Here is a 17,495-nt window from a genome sequence, read left to right on the forward strand (position 1 = left end):
AGGCCGCAGGGCTGCACACGCCTGGCGGGGCCCCGCTCAGCCCGCCCGGCCCCCGGTCCCGCCCGCCGCGGCTGCCGGAGACACCGGGCGACCTTCCCCGGGGCTTCCCCCGCCCGCCCCCAGCGCCGGGCAGCGGCCCAGGGCTCGGCGCGTTCCATTCCCCCGCGTCACGGGGTGAGGGGAGCACGGGGAGCCTTTGGCTCGCTCCAGAGACGGGACATTGACCGCCATAGTGCCGGTGCCCGGTTAGGCGCAGCGAGCCGACAAGCCTGAGCCCGGGGGAACGGAGAGATGGCGGCGGGACGCCTCGGGACAAGGAGGCGGGGAGGGGGGAGGCGGAGTTGGTAGGTTCCGGAGGGGGCCGGTGAGTGCGGAGCGCGGGCGCCGCGGCTGTCAGTGAGGAGCGGCGCCGCCAGCGGGGAGAGGCGCAGCCGGGCAGAGGCGCTGCCTCGGGCTGCCGGAGGAGCCGCCGCCGCCGTCGGGACCCACCGCCCTCGCCCCGGGCCTCGCAGCGGCGCAGGGCGCGCTCCGACGCGCGGCAGGTGCAGGGTGCGCCGTTGGAAAGAGGCGGCCGCGCCACCGCCCCGGCGATGCCGGCGGTGCAGAAAACGGTGTCCGAGATCCGCTCCCGCGCAGAGGGTAAGAGCCGCCCGCCTGTCCGCACCGGCAGGGAGAGACGGCGGAGCCCGGGCGGCGTTCCGGCGCGGAGCCGCGGCGGGGTCTGCGCCGCCTGGCCGGGAGGGGGCGGTGGGAGCCGGTGTCGCGGCGCCGCCGCCGCGTTCCCCRCCGTGGTCTCCGGTCGTGGGGTGCGCCCCCGGTGGGGCTGCGGCGTCACCGACCCCAGCCTGGGGCGTGAGCGGTGCCGGTGCTCTCAAGGAGGCCTCGTATTTATGGTTGTCGATGCCCGGGGAGCCTCGGGCAGCATTTTGCCGCTCAGCGATGGCAGAGGCGGTCGGTGGTTTCATTTTCCCCGCTGCGCGGCTCGCCGACCCCAAGCGGCAGCGGTGGCTCATGGCCGGGGGTTCTCGGCCCGGGAATCAGCCGGAATCCCCCTTTTGTGTGTAGAGTGTACGTGTGCTCCGATTATCAGAAATACGCGTTTCTGATACATGGCGTGTGCCAGGAAGCTTCGGRCCGTGCTGATGTCTCGTACCTAAGCGGAATTGCTTAGCCTTCAGATAACGTGTCGGCAACTGCCTTGTGAAAAGAATCACTGCAGTGAAATTACATTACTATAAGATTTATTGCATGCAAAAGTAAAGTTTGATATCGTGGACCCCAAAGCAGCCATATGTTGGGACAGCCTGTGGTTTTTGGTTGCTGTAGGTAACAATAACCGGCAATAAACGACACAAGTGTCCTGGCAATAAACGACACAAGAAGTGTTGAGGCAGGTATGTGCAGGGTTTATCCTCTTGTGTGAAAGTTCCTTACTTAAAAGCATACATCAGGTTCATTTCTTTTTTCTTTTTTGCTTTGCTTTGCTTTGCTTTGCTTGGTATGGGGAGGCAGAAACTCCCTCCCTTCATCTTTCTTCCTTCTTTCAAACAAAGAATATTTTATTTAATTTTTTGAGCAAGGAAAAGCACAACGAAACAACGATTAGAAGTGGGTTGTTAGCTTGATGTTCTTTTACAGTTTTACCATGTTATATGCCTTCCTCCACCAAAAGTAGGTTTGTAGGAGGACTGCCTCTGCCTCTGCCTCTGCCTAGGAAATGTTAGCCGCGAAGAAATAGAAGGATGCATCTTTCTAAGAAGACAGGGGGAATGCCCGTCCTTTCAGGAGCACTTTTGAAATCTGTTTACAATCAGAGCAGCAGTCCTGCTATACTCACAGTGAATAGTAGATGCATATAATGCAACTAGGTAAATGTCCAATTTTTTAGTGCTTAATTTCAGTTCTTTTCCACTTACCCTCGTTCCAGACAATAGGTTTTCACTGCAAGCTGAGCACTGCATAAATAAATCGGGAAAATTGATGCTCTCTTTGAAATTATCTAATTACAGAAYTCTTAATGGTCATTAACTGAGTAAATGTGATGTTCCCTGAAGGTAACTGGCTATCTTAAGATTTACAATGGCAGTAAAAGGGGGGAAAARAGATTCTGGTGTATTTTTGAAGGCTGAATGACTGTGAAGCAGTTGAATACTGTGTTTGAGAAGCTTACCAAAAAACACTTACTTTAGGACTGACCATAAGTATAAACCGTCTTTTAAGAAACTTAACTTTTGCAAAATGATGTGATAATTTTTTCAATTATGCCAGTGGAGTTGATTCTATATGACTTACACTGTACTTTACCGTATATGTAGTACTACTGTTTTCTTAGTCTTATATTAATGYGATGCTAATTAATTTTATCTATATTTAGTTCAAGTTTTTTTATACATAGTTCACAATGAAACCAACGTTAATGAGTCTTTTCCTTTTTTTCATTTTGAGATGTATGCTTTCAAGTCTAATTAGTCCACACGTTTGGACTATGTAGTTGTCATTTCTAAACAGCTCTTTGTAAGTAAATGCTGCTAATTTCTAAAAGAGAGAGGTCCAGCTCTCTGCCATGTGGGGCTCAGTATTTGACAAGGACATAAAGGAACTGTAAAACCCTAGTTCTGGCAATCACACAAGTCTCTTAGATAAGCACTATGTACAGTGATGATAAGGCTGCTTTCGGAGAACTCCACCAAAACCCCCCGGTGAGGAGTTGTTACTGGCAGGGCAGGTCCCTCTGTGTTCTTGGAACACTAGTCATACTGTAATCACAAACAACAGCTTACATGACTGTTGGCATGGTGTGGACTATTTCTTAGAGTGGCCTAAGACTTGTGGGGGTTTGACAGACAAGCTTAGTATTACTTTCCTTATTCTAGAATTTTTGTATAGTATCTTCGGGATTAAAATCCCTTTTTTCTCTCCTGTCACTGCAGCAACTAATTTCTGCTTCAGAGACCATTTCCATGGATCATCAACTACTTTATCAGGCTGAACTGTCTTGAAGTCATCACAGAAAAAAACTAAGCTCTGTCTCACATGAAGWGGTAGTGATAGTGTCACTAGAAAAAAATCAGTTGCTGTGCTCAAATAAAACTTGGAATTATGTGTACATGTATCATTCCCAAGAAGTGGTCAACAGTTGCACAGAAGAATTGACTCTACAGTCTGTAAATTATTGCAAAATAAAAATTGTAGGTGTTTTAGGATCTGTAAGCCAACATGCTACCTGCATATGGAAAAGAATTTGAACAAAAATGAGCTACTGATGTTGTGCCATTCTTCCAAACCTCTGCAGGTTCTTCATGGCTGATAAAGGATAACCATGCATGCTTGCTTATAACCGTGTTTTAATAAAGTTTTTTTGTTAATTATCTTGTTGCAAAGAGCACCTGCTGCTTACCATTCTAAAGTGGTATGTTTATCAATAAAGTCTCGCTCAAGGCACAGAAGATGTGGCCCTCTTAAACAAATTTAGGATATTGGTCCCATGTATTCTGCAACTGCAAAACACATGGGGAATCTTTGAGAAGTGTGGCCTACATAAAACTTTATTAAATACAATAACTAACTGTGGTTATTTTAGCTATATATAGCTTCACAGTTAATATATTCATCTATTAAATAATAAAAAATGGAATCATTCAAGTAATTTTATTTCCTTTGTGAGCTCCTGGGAGAGTGGAATTGTTCTTGGCAGTTCTTATTAGGGTTCTCTGAAGACTGAAGCATTAATCCTTTTCTTCTGTGTGTTGGTGGAGTTCAGTGAACATAGTAGGTCATTGAGAAAGGATAGAGATTTGAGGTGCCATGACCAAAACTAAGAGATAATAAATAGTTCTTCTAACTAAACTACTAGTTAGAAGTACTACTAGTACTTCTGACTACTTAGTACCCCTAAGCTGAACTTGGGGAAGATGAGATGACTTTCACATGAAGAAGAAATGTATTTTGAAATTCTGTAGTAGTCATCAGATTGTCTTCAGCAGACTATCTGGTTTTGTACTGCTTAATATATCSTTAGGTATTTCTGCTCATGATCTTTAGGTCTATATGAAATGTTACCAGATGTAGTGATCATTTTAGTCACTTGTGTCTGGGKTTTTTTTTCTGCCATGTATGTTTAGATCCCAGTGTTTCACAACAGTGAAAAAACTTGGTCGAGACAGGCTTGGCTATCTCAGTAGTACCAGCAGGTTCAAGCAGGTTGTTTAAATTCCCTTCTGTTTTCTGACTCCTCAGAAGGAGAGAGTGATAGATCAGTTTCCCACTGCCTGTTCTGTCACTGAAGGTCTGTCATGGCATTGAAACAATAATGTTTCAAAGAAAGGCATCTTCTTTTTCATAACAATTCCATCTTTGAATGTGCCACATTCTTCAGAAACATGARCTAGCAAACTGACTGTCTTGGCTTTGGCTGGGATAGACTTAGTTTGCTTCCTAGTAGCTGATACAGTGCCATGTTTTGGATTTAGGATGAGAATAATGTTGATAATACATAGATTTTTTAGTTGTTGCTGAGCAGTGCTTGCACTAAGTCAGGGATTTGTCAGCATCTCATACTACCCTGCCAGGGAGGAGGCTAGGAGTTCACAAAAATTTGGGAAGGGTGACAGGCAAGGGCAGCTGACTTCCAGCTGACCAAAGGCATATCCCATACCTTTTGGCATTATGCTGAGCAACAAAGCTAGGAGAGAGCTGACAGAGGCTGGCAGCCTGCTGCTTAGGGACTGGACGGACATTGGTCAGTCGTTGGTGAGAAGTAGTGCATCATTTGTTTTGTATATGTTTTAATCATTATTACTACTTTCCCTTCTTTCCTGTTCTGCTAAACTATCTTTGTCTCAGTCCATGTGTTTTACCTTTTTTCTGATTCTCTACCCAGCACTGGGAGTAGGGGAGTGTGTCTGTGTGGTGTGTAGCTGCCTGCCAGGTTAAACCACAGCACTTAGTTCTTTAAGAGGTTCTTGGCTACAGCATGAGCTTTCAAAGATTTTGAAAGTAAAGTTCTACTTGGAGAATAAAAAATATTTTTTTAATGATTATGAGAAGTGTATTACAATCATTTTGGTAATTTGGTTGGGTTTTCTTTCCTTCCTTCCATATTACAGTGTATCTGTATGTAACCTTGTCCTATTTCTGTAACAAAAAGACTTTCAAGGAATGAAAGCTGAAAGTGTTAAAATACCCTACCCAAAGGAATACTTAGAGGTATGAAAAATACTAAGATAGTGTTTACTCTTGAGAGTTTACTGTTGTTGTTTCAATAATGTAAAAACTTTATAGTCAAGACTTGTTTAGGAGGAGTCTCTGTAAATGCTGTGTGGTTGAAGAAAGATGCTTCTTCCACATTTATTGTTCGGAAGCAAAATATGGTCTTCAGTGGATGCTCTTGTTGAAAGAAGCTCTTATTGGTTTGGGGACTGTGTTTGTTTGTTTCATTGGTTACTTATTTATTTGCACTTTGGTGGGTGTTTTTTTGTTGTTGTTGTTGGCTTGGGCTGCTGCATGAGCCTTTTGTGGTTCCTTGAGTATTGTGTTGGCACCTGTTGAGGTGGGCCAGTCTGTTAGGCTGGCTGCCCTTTCTCTGGAGAGACTTCTCGAGACACATACTTGTRTGCCTTTCATTGGGCAAGGAAACTGCAGAGGGTGAATGTGTTAGGGGGATTCCGGTATCATAATAGAGTTGGTGAATTATGAATGCCAAATGGCATGAAATTAAAAGTTTCTGCTGAGTCTTTTCTCAGTGTGTGGAGACTTGACCTTGCAAAGTGCTGTCCAAAATGTATTTTGAATATAATAGGTAAGAGGCAATGTACTGGGCCAGTAGACTGGAGAATGATTTGGTTTTGCCTAACCTGTTTGCAAGTATTTCTAAAACATGCTTTACAAATAAGCATTGAGTTTTCATGTACAGCCTWAGTTATCCTTGACATGCTGTACATTATGATGTATTCATTTGCATTATGACATAGGTGTTTTCAGTGTCTTATTCTCATACAGAATGAACAGTGTATATTTAACAAGCACCAATATACACACAGATTATTGTTATCATGTTAAAACTTTATGGTGATTGATTTATGCTCTACATGTTGGTACTTCACAAGCTCCAGCCTGAAGACTGCTTAGGCCTGTTTTCAGCAATGTTGTGGCTGTGTGGTTGACAAAACATTAGTGGAAAGCCTTGGGAGAGAAGAATACATTGGTATCCCCTTTTACAGATGGAAGTTGGGATGCTGGTTGGCACGAGATTCCTTATAGTTCATAGAAGTATGTACAGAAAGCTCAGCTTTCACTGACTAGTGGAGACAGGTGCTGGGAATGTCAGTGAGTCTAATAAAATTATTTCAAGTTAAGCACACACAASATAAAGAATATACTGATGTCACTTCTCTGGGAAAAATCTGGTTAGTGTCACAAAGAAAATCTGTAGAAAGAAATGGCAAGTGGCATTCTTTAGGGGTTGGTATGGGAATTGACACTTTTTTTRACATCTTTGGCAGTGATTTGGATGGTGGGATTGTGTGACCCCCTCAKCAAGTTTGCTAAAGATGCCAAGCTGTGTGATGCAGTTGACAAATGCTGGAGGAGAGGAAAGGGATGTGGCACCTTGACAGTCTTTASATGTTGGTCTGTGTGAACCTTATGAAGTTCAGCAAGGCCAAGTGCAAGGTACTGCACCTGAGGGTCAGGGCAATCCCAAGCATTAATACAGTTTGGATGGAAAATGGACTGACAGCAGCCCTGTGGAGAAGAACTTGGGGATGTTGGTGGATGAGCACAGGAGTCGGCAATGTGCATTTGGAGCCCTGGAGGCCAACCACATCCTGGGCCACATCAAAAGTGGCATGACCAGCAGGTCAAGAGAGGTGCTTCTGCCCATCTTCTCTGCTCTTGTGACCCTCACCTGGAGTATTGCATCCAACTCTGGGGCCCCAGCATAAGAAAGATGTAGATTTGTTTGAGCAAGTGCAGAGGAGGGCCACTTGATCACAGACCTGGAACATATCTATGAAGACAGGCTGAGAGAGTTGAGGCTGTTCAGCCTGAGGAAGAGGAGGCTCCAAGGAAACCTTCTAGCAGCCTTCCAGTATCTAAAGGGCATGGACCTACAAGAGCTTTTTACAAGAGCATGTAGTGATAGGACAAGGCAGAATGACTTTAAACTGAAGGAGGGTAGATTTAGATTTGATATTAGGAAGAAAATACTTACTATAAGGATGATAAGGCAGTAACAGTTTGCCTGGAGAGGTTGTGGATTCCCTAWCCCTGGAAGTGTGCAAGACCAGTCTAGATGGGGTTCTGAGTAACCTGATTGACTGGGACSTTCTCTGCCCATGACAGGAGGGTTGGAACTACATGATCTCTAAGATCCCTTCCAAYGCAGACCATTCTATGATTCCATGAATTAGCAAGGAGTCCCTGACAAAGCTCAAGTGTAAAAAGGGAAAATACAAGAGGTCAAAGCAGTGGAAGATGGCTGTAGAGGAGTAGAGAGAGATGGGTTTAGCTGGCAAAGTTAGAACCTACCTGGGGTTTAATCTGGTGAGTGACTTGTAGATACCCTTCTTGTTCTCCTTTGGATATAACAGCAGGAAGATGATGATTGTGGGAAAGGTGGGGCCTTTGCGTGCCACAGGGAACCTGGACACAAAAGACTGGGATGTAGTTAAACAGTGTCTTCTCCCCTTTAGTCTCTACTGATAAGATCAGCCTTCAGGAACCACGGGTTCCTGATACAGTTGCAAAGTCTGAAAGAAAAAAAAGTCATACCTTGGTGGAGAAGGACCAGTTTAGGGAACAGTTGAACAAACTGGCAATACAAGAGTCTATGTGACCTAATAAGATTCAATCACGAGTGCAGGGGGAGCTGGCAGGTCTCACTGTTACGCTACTCTCAGTTACCTTTGCAAGGTAATTATGATCTGTGGGGGGTGTACATTTTTACTGAGCATCTTGACTGTATAAAAAAGACTTGATTTTTTCAGGGGCCATTACTTGAGAAAAGCAAATACATTGAGTTCACATTCACAATAAGTGTCCTTTTTGTCTCAGGAAGTGCCTTGAATCTTGTGTATGCAAATCTATTTATATGAAAAATCATGCTGTGTTTTTACAGGCTATGAGAAGACAGAGGATGTTTCAGAGAAAACTTCCCTAGCTGATCAAGAGGAAGTGAGAACTATATTCATCAATCAGCCCCAACTAACCAAATTCTGCAATAATCATGTCAGGTATTGACGAAAACATTAGAATATCGCATGTTGCATAGCAAAATTGAAAATATGTAGTATATTCTACTTAGCTCATTTCCACTGACCACAAATGACAGTCTTAGACACTGGCAGGGCCAATAAAGTAAATGAGACAAATAAGGTGTTTCAGTTACAACCCTGACCTTCTGAATTTTTAAGAATGGGGTGGGGAAGGTACAGCTGCTTTACAGCTGTACCAACATGTCCCTAGAGGATGGATTTGTTCCTCAGTTTTCAGTTCAGTTTGTCTTTGAATCTATTCCTGGCAGCTGAATGCTGATGCAGGTGTACTGCACTTGAACATAGCATTATTTGTGCTTTGGAAACCCTTGACTTTCAGTCAGCCACTTGCAAAGATGTTATAGTTGCATACAAGACTAGTTTTCAGTTCAAGGTTCAGGCTTTAGGGACTTCGCTGATGGTTTTTGCCGTGWTTTTTTGTTTGCTTTTGATGAATTTTAAGTGTCTTGGGTTGATGTTGGGCCAATCCTGTATTCCTATATTGCATCARCGTATGCCCAAAAGGTGTCTGCGCCATTAATCCAACCTGGAAGAAGGGGCAGGTGCAGTGAGGGCAGTTTAAAAGCCGGGGCTGCCACGGCTCCAAAGGCACATGGGCTTTTGGAGCTCAGCTCGGCACCATGGGAGGTCCTGCTTGCTGTGYACAGCGGAGTTACATTGTTGCCGTTTAGCTAGCTCGGGTTTGTTAGCTTGGGCAAAGGTGGGGTCACCACCCCTTCTCCAACTGGTGKGATTTTGCTTCTGGAGCAATTCGGCAGCCGGCGGGGGTAAGCCGCACTGCTTTGTCTCGTCCCGGCCTCCGGAAGAAGCCAAGCCGGCGACAGAAACCCCTCTGTTTCATCCACAGTAAGGAGAAGACTGCTCCAGGTTTTGCCACTGTTGCCTGAGCAGCTGCCTGGACTTTTTTTTTTCTTTTGTTTCTTTTTTTCCCAGGAACAGGAGCCGCCATCTTTTTCTCTGCACCACATGGCCGAGCGGTTTGTGGGGGGAGGGAGTGGCGTGTGTTCTTGTGTTTTAAATATCTAACAGTTACTTTTTATCTGTGTCCTGTGGGCACTGTGTTTTGTTAATAAACTACTTTTTACTCTTCACTTTTGCCTGAACATCTATTTCATATTGGTGGGAAAAWATTATCTAATTTTTCACTTCAGAGGGAACATTTACTCTGTAACATTTTTCTCTGAAAACATTGTCTCAAACTGAGACATWARGTCATACAATAAATACTTGTAAGTAATGTGTGTTTAGGTCTGATAATATCTTTGGTTGTGTTGCTAAATTGAAAGGAAATCAATGGCAAAGATACCAGTGTCCCCAAGTAGGTTTGTTTTCTGAAGGTGCCTTTGATAATGTGCAGAAATTTTGTAGACATTAAGAATAATGTGGTGGGATTTTCCATGACATTGAGAAATTTTATAATGCTATTTATTGGTATATACAACTTGTCTTTTTGTCTTTTGTTTGGTTACTTGACAGTATTGAGATCTTTTGCAGGATACATTCATTCTCCCTTATATTGACTGTTTTATGCAGTCAAAGTAAATATGACTGACTTTAAAAGAAATTAAGATATTCTTACAAGTCTTTTCATTAAAAGTTTTTGGTATGATTATTTTCACATATATTATTTTAGGACCTGAGATGATGGTGGTCTGTTTTCAGATATTAAAGGCTGACAAAGAGCTGGGAGCTCAAACATGTGATGATGGCTTAGCAGAGATTGTTTTGCTAGGATAAATTATCTTCTCTTCTTCCAGCCTAGCAGAAACACACTCAGTATCCAATATATATCAGTTTAAAATCAAAAGGCAAACTGTTTCATTTGAAAGCTTGTATGACTGAGAGGGAAAGAATATATTAGAAGAATTTTTTTATACTATAATAATAGCATGTGTTTTTGTCTCTTCCTTTCAGCACTGCAAAGTACAACATAATCACATTCCTGCCAAGGTTCCTTTATTCCCAGTTCAGAAGAGCTGCTAATGCATTTTTTCTTTTTATTGCATTGCTTCAGGTAAGATCAACAGTAAGATTCTAATGTTTTAAATTTGCTAAGAGAGCGTTTATGTTACAGGCAGAGATACTGAGATTGCAGTACCATGCTTTCCAAGCTAGCTGGCCTCTCAAAACAGCTGTATCGTGTAGACATATCTTTAATAAAATGCTTGGGTTTGTGTTTTATTTACTTCTTGGAGATAACAAAATGCACACAAAGATTTTTCTGTGAAACGGGTTAAGTATAGCTGAAATATTGTTGGGTGAAAAAGACTTGTGAAAAGAAAATTCCATTTAAAAATATGTGGCATATACAGAAAACTGTTACCTGTAGTTAGTTGGCATTTCTTTTGCAGGGGTACAGTCTAAAAACATGAGCTCTGTGAATTTTAATCCTGTAGGTTCTTTTGAGGGACAGGAATTGCAGCTGAGGGGAAGTGGCTATTTATTTTCAGAGATAAAGATTGAGCCTGGACAAAGAAAACCAGTTGTGGAGTCCAATATATTATTTCCTGTAAACCAGCTGATCAATGTACTGATTAGGAAGGAAGCACATGGTCTTTTTATACCACCATCATAGCTTCATTAGCTATGTTTGTAAAGTGAAATCCTGATWCAGTTTACTGAGACTTTTTTGAAGAAGTACATAACGTTTCACATATCTCTCAGAATATTTTAGTTTTGCCATGTTCATAAAGCAGGTTGTGGGTTTTTTTAATATACTGTTCTTTGAATGCATTAGCTGATCATGAATGAAAAATTAAACTGTGTTCAGATGCAGTCATAATTATTATTGGCTAGTTCTGCATTTCAAACTTATTTGATAAAAACACAGTTTTTGATTGCATATTTTCAAATGCATTGTTTGGGATGTGTTGATTTGTCTGCTTTGGAGGTCATTGTGTTAGAGATTGACGTACTAAACAAAAATTACTGGAAAAATGGCCCAGAAACTGCTTTATGTACTTTTCCTTCCTCACTTCCGATGTTTTTGCAAGTTAAAGTTTATTCCTCTGAACTTACTCCAATTTCTTTGCTTAGGCTGTGATTGGGGCAGTTTCATGATACACCTGCGTAGGTAGCTTACACTGTTTTCTAGGGAGAAAAAAGTTCAGGTTTTCTGCTTGCAAGCCTGTGTCTTCCAGATGAATATCCTGCTAACCCCATCTGCTATCTCAGGTTAATCCAGTGGTCCAGCAGTGTACCCCGGGTTGCACCTCAAGCTAGAGACAAAGAATAKGGGGATTTGGAAGTGTGAGGAAGTGGAGGGTTAGGACTTTAAACCCCCCTAGTGTGTCAGGCTATCAGTGAGACTGCATTGTCAGGAGAAGGAAATAGAGGATAATGGAACTGTAGTACAGGCTGGTGACCCTTTTGCTTTCAGATTTTGCCTGCAAAACAACATGCAATTGGAATGGRAATTCGGGCATACATGTAGGTAGAAATGAAAAGGTAGGAAATGGCTGGCGAATTTCTAGGTCCCTGTCCTTTGTAGCCAACATACAGTCACTTGCCCAACAGTAACTGTCTGCCTCATTTCCGTTTAATTCCTTGAAAAGCATCTACAGTAACCTGGAAGACAGATCTATACTGGTCTTGTAAGAAACARCGTATGTACGTATAACATCCTGTTTTCTTTCAGAAGCACAATGTGGTGGTAGCAAAAATAAACATGTATAATTCATAAGTAATAATGGCTGTTTTTAAGATCTTTTTATGATAAATTGAGGGTCTCTTTTAACCACTTGKAAACACCACTAGTTAATGTCCTCTTTTGCAGAATTCTCGTTGTCATCACAGCACATTACCCATTTTAAGTCTGTCAAGGCAGCAAYCCTTTCAATTATCAGTGCTGCCAATAAGAACTCTAGTTAATATAAAGATGATTATGGATAACCATCCATGTATATCACATAAAGCAGCTGCATTTTCTCCCAATTTACTTTACCTACATTTTGCTTGCATCATCTGTACACATACCTGGTTAGCAAAAATGGKTTTTTTTACAGCAGTCTGGCAGAAAGCAGCTTTTGAAATTTGTCATAAATATCTCTTAAGAGGTTAAAACTATAAAGAAGCAAAAATACCTTGGACTATTGTCCACTCCAACAAAAATCTAAACTGGAAAGTTTAGTTGTATTTTATAAGTTGTATAAATAAGTATTTTAATTCAATTTGAAACACAAAAAAGGAAGGTGAATATTCAGCAAACASTAAAACCTCTGGAAATAGTACCATTGAGCACTGTAGTACTTCAGATGCAAATGTTCTTTCGTTGTGTCAACTGCTTTTGAATTGAAGACTATAAAGCTCTCTTGGAAATAATCAACACCATGTCTAAAAAGTGAATTCACTTGTCTTTATTTGCACAGAAAGTACTGTTTCTTGTATTAAAAATGTTTTCAACCAGCAATGCAAAAAATTTTTTCTGCTTTTTTTTTAATAGCAAATACCAGATGTATCACCAACGGGCCGCTATACAACATTGGTTCCTCTCCTATTTATTTTAGCTGTAGCTGCAGTGAAGGAGATAATAGAGGATATTGTAAGTATTTAATAACAATATTTTGTGAATAGCTTTAATGTTTTTTTCATTTCTAATATTACAAAAATGTTCCCCAGTTGTCAAATCCGGGTCCAAGCATTTGATGCACCTCTTCAAAAGGTGTTGGGGTTTTCTGAGTGCCTTCCTGCCCTCTCTTCACTGACAGCATATGATAAAAACCTGTACTAACTTGCTTAAAATAATTGAGTCTTTTAATTGATGTCTTTTGTATGTAAGGAAATTAATTGATCTTAATATTTACCAAATCACTCTAGGTGCTAAGAATTTCTTTATCTGCTTTTGTTCTGTTTTAGTTATGCAGGTATGTTATGAGAAGGATGAGGCATTAGAAATGTCATGATATGGCAGAACGCCATATCCACTAGAGGAGTAGTGTTCCTGTTTGTGGGCTCTTCTCTTGAGTTTTGGAAAGGGTTGCAGGTAGTATAGTCTTTTCCTGCACACAGATATTAAGCTACCTGGGAAAATCAGGTTGAAAGAATGACAGTATATGTGCAGAAACATGACCAAGAGGAAGAGTGTTGAGCTGCAAAGGAGGTTTAGAATGGAGAGTGGTTGATCACATACTGCCTTTATTGATACAGTCAACTTGGTTTTCTCCTCAGTTACCTCTTGAATGGATGGCAGGCAAGATATAGGCCCCCTGGGYTGTATGAAGCTCCTGGGTCACAGAGTTGAGTGGTCCTGCAAGACACAATGAGSTTTACATTAGTATTTTTTTCTATTTGGCATTTCTAGTTTTTGCTGCCTTGCAGTCAACTTCTCCTTAAATGCTTTTGTTGCTTTCTCTTTATGTAAACAAAACCCCTTTTGAAAAAAAGCCATAAAATCAAATCATGTTCTTTCTGATATTTTTAACCATTTTGCTGTTAATGCTTACAGACTTATACCATCTGTCAGTGTCTAGGCAAATATAAAGCTGAGGCTGCTGCTACTGTACAAAGTGTCCTTTTTAAAATTATCTCATCCAGTTGCTTTTCTTTTGTCATTTATTTCTACCATTTGGTCTTTACAACTTGAAGGGCACAGTTTGCTGTGGCAGGGGAGAAAGACAGGGATCAGGTTTTGTGGGTTTTACATATATCAGCTAAATTAAGTTCGCATTACCAAATGCTATAGAGATGCCTAAAAGCAATACAGCTGTATTGGTTTTTGCTGAGAAAACCAATTTTGCTGACCACTTTTTGTGTGGTAAAATATTCATAATTTTCATTATGTCTCAGTTTATTTACACAGTGAACTAATAACTCACTATGGTTAAGAACTGTAATATTCGTCTAACCCTTTTGGATGGGAACCTTGTATATTGATATCAGTAAATATACTTMTCAAAATAATACTTTTAGCTCAAGAACCAAATGTTTCTTTTTCTGAAATGAAATGCCAAGAAGAGATAGATGTTAGCAGAAGATATTATTCATGAACAGCTTGTGTTTTCCACATATGCTTCAAAGGTGCTAGCAAGATTTGTGACATGCAGTGCTAGAGTGTCAGCTCTTTCCAATGATACTCACCCATCATAGCTCAGAAAGCACTGGACATTAACCTTTTCAAAATGGAGGAGATTCACCCTGTGGGCAAATAGACATCTGCTTAGCCAAGTTACGCTTCCCCTTTGATCAAAGGTTATTTATCTGTACAGTCAGCTGTCTTTTTGAAAGGAGAATCTGCTGGTAATCTGTGAAAATCTAGTAAAAAATAATGTTTCAGTTTTGCAAAGTTACAAGGTAGCCTTTTAAAAGCTGTAGTTCAGAATCATATTAACATTTCRTTGGCAGTAAATCACTCAAGTAGCTTGACTGATTTTTCTTCCATTTTACAAGATTGCTTCTGATTTTGGTTGTATCTCAAAGGCATGAATTCTGAATGTCTRTTTGAAAAGTTTACCTAAACCAGTGAATTCTATTTAAATTACTTTTCCAAAACATGTTCCTGTTCAGGAAAAACTGAGTTCATTARTCCTACATGGTGTGTTTAAACTCTTAAGCTTAGTATTCTCTTAAACTTTTTGTGTCTGGGCTTCGTCATACCTTGAAAATGCTGGTTGTTAATAGCTGCATCAAAAGATTACTGTCAAAAAATTTCTCACAGCTATATTAAAACTGAAGGGCATCATGGCCTGTTTGTGGGGGTGTGCTGTAGATTTTTTGTTCGTTTGTCTGTTTGTTACTGTTGTTGAAGTCTGCAGGCAGCTTTGTAGAAGTGGAATCTTATGTCTRTGCAGTCACTGCTTGACTTCAGATRTCTGTATGAGACRCTTTGATCAAGAATTGTGTCATGATCTTTGCAGTGGTAGAATCATTTCCCAGTTCCAGGAAAGGGCAAAGTTATGGCACTGAAATGCACTAGCTCCTTGTATAAGGAACTTTTTTAGATAGATATGTCCACATGAGAGGATATTTTAGTACAACCCAATTAGCCTGGAACTGGGTATGACTTTCCTGGTGTTCATAACTACACAATTAATTTGTTAATGTTTAACTRTTTAGTTGGTTTATTGAGTGGATGAGTGGGAGGGCCTAATAGATATTTTTTAATAGAAGTATAAAAGTTTTATCTTATCAACCGAAGTCTTTAACCACTCTGCATTTCTAATTTAGAAAAGGCATAAAGCTGATAATGCGGTGAACAAGAAACAAACTCAAGGTAGGAAATTTTTTTAACCTTTTTTTTGGGAGGGATTGAATTTTTGCACATGGTAGTAATATAATTTGAACTGCTGGCAGGTAATTGAGTGTGAAATTACATGTGCAGACTACTTGAAAATTTGTGATGCAAACAGTTGAAAAAATTWTTTTTCAGTGACATTAGCCCCTCAAAATAGAATATGTTCTGGATTRGGGTTGTGAGATTCTGAAGAAGCTTGAACATTTACTCATTTAGCACAGGTGATGCTCTCACTTTTAAAAGATCATAATCACGTGTATATGTAGTGGGCSTACCTTCTAATAGAAGTCTGTATTTCTGAGTAGACATACAATTTTTTCAAGCCAGGAAGAAGAAGCTTCAAGAAATAGAACTGTCTTTCTATGTGGCTTCRAAACTGTAGATAAAGACATGGAATTCTTTTGGATTTGATTTGTTTGGTTTATTTCATGAAATCAGTGTAACAGTTTGATTAGAGATGATGAGGTATTTAGCCAGTGTAGCCAGTGTACCCTAACCAAAATATTGGAATGTGTTTTTTTTTAATAGACCTTTATAAAGTAAAGTAGTATTAAATCAAGGGATTATTTTAGTTCAGAAAGTGAAGGAGATATTAGTATGTCCTAAATACACTTCTCAGGTAGGAGGTCAAAGTTTAGGTTCCTGCTTTGCTGCTCTTGAGGTATTCATGTTATTTGTTCTGAGGCAGACCTCTCTTGAAGGAAATGGCCCCATTTTTATAAACAAGAGGAGGAATGAGTGTCATGCGAATTTGGTTGCAGAACGTATTAAAAATTATTACCAAGTGAAAAGTCTTACATGGAATCCTCTGTAAATAAATAATAAAAAATAACCTTAAGTTTTTTAGGGAGGAATGTAGTCATCAGTTAAAGAYAAAAAAATTGTGTAGCACTGCTAATACTGGAAACATAAATTGTAAAGCTTACCTAAATTGTAYGTAAATCTTTCCTGTAAAATTTATGGGGTTGGGAGGGCAAGATAACTTAGGAAATTACTGAGCATATAGAAACTACTGAGCTCAATGGCAGGTATGGAAAGATTAGGACAGGGAGACAAAACTGTTGACTGAAAGTACTGGAAATAGAAATCTCCAGAGAGCAGATCTAGAGAAATAGACAACTTCTTAGTGACACATAAAAACAAAGGAAAACTTAATGTAGTCATCAAAAATTCTTTCATCAGTCATTCATAGCTTTTGAGATTGCAAGCAACAGTTTTGGTGGCAGTGAAATCTTAAAATGCCTTTTTTTTTTTTGTCCAGAGTGTACAAATTTTTAATAAAAGTCTTGATTTACATAATTTCTGACTCTTCTTCTTGTTTAACTCTTATCAGGGTCTTTGGTAACTGTTCCTAAAATTCCTGAATGTTCCATGCATGCACAAAATGTCTTAAAAGTTAAATGTGTGATGAGGATAAATAAAATATTGCTGGCACTGAGAAATACAGGATTCACATAAGCTAATGCAGGATTCACATAAGTACAGCATTGATCCTAGTGTCCTGTCACAGCAATTTGTTAATGTATTGTCAAATACAATCTCTTGTCAAAGCAATAATTAAGAAGTTAATGAGTATGGTACTCTCAACAGTTCTGCAACTGTGAAAAGCAGTGATGTGCATAGTACATTGTATATACAGCATCACCTTTGGTTGTCTTTTAAACACACAAAATTGTTAGTGAAATGGCATAGGCTTGTGTAGATTCTGTGTATGGGTCTCCCTTCAACTTTCTGTTCCTTAATGACCATCTGTCTCTCAGTTAACCTTAAGTAACCAACTTTCTTAATGTCCACTACTTTAAGAAACATTTTGCRGAGGATTTGGATGTATTAGGCTACATTAGGGATGATTTTTGTTACCACAGGCTGCATACATGTATGATAAAACAGGACATCACCAGACATTCTGACAGGATAAAATCTGCATTTCTGCAGTGTGGTGAAGTATCCTTCTGTAGGGCTGATGGAACATGCTTTTGAAAATTAGTTGTTAG

At 40.4% G+C, this 17,495-nt stretch overlaps 1 protein-coding gene across 2 annotated transcripts in view; it reads left to right on the plus strand.

Moving 5' to 3' along the window:
• Positions 1–430: 430 nt before the first annotated feature.
• ATP8A1 (ATPase phospholipid transporting 8A1) overlaps positions 431–17,495 on the plus strand; it is a 105,192-nt gene continuing 88,127 nt past the window's right edge. For both annotated transcript variants that reach the window (XM_057371756.1, XM_057371757.1), the window contains exons 1-5: positions 431–639; positions 8,117–8,231; positions 10,188–10,287; positions 12,715–12,813; positions 15,435–15,480. In XM_057371756.1, the coding sequence (XP_057227739.1) occupies positions 591–639; positions 8,117–8,231; positions 10,188–10,287; positions 12,715–12,813; positions 15,435–15,480 (409 nt within the window). In that variant the 5' untranslated portion in view covers positions 431–590. The remainder of the gene's footprint in view (positions 640–8,116; positions 8,232–10,187; positions 10,288–12,714; positions 12,814–15,434; positions 15,481–17,495) is intronic.

The sequence above is a fragment of the Malurus melanocephalus genome, unplaced genomic scaffold (assembly GCF_030028575.1).
Source record: "Malurus melanocephalus ecotype Western Australia unplaced genomic scaffold, MMel_1.1 scaffold_157, whole genome shotgun sequence".
Taxonomy (NCBI): Eukaryota; Metazoa; Chordata; class Aves; order Passeriformes; family Maluridae; genus Malurus; species Malurus melanocephalus.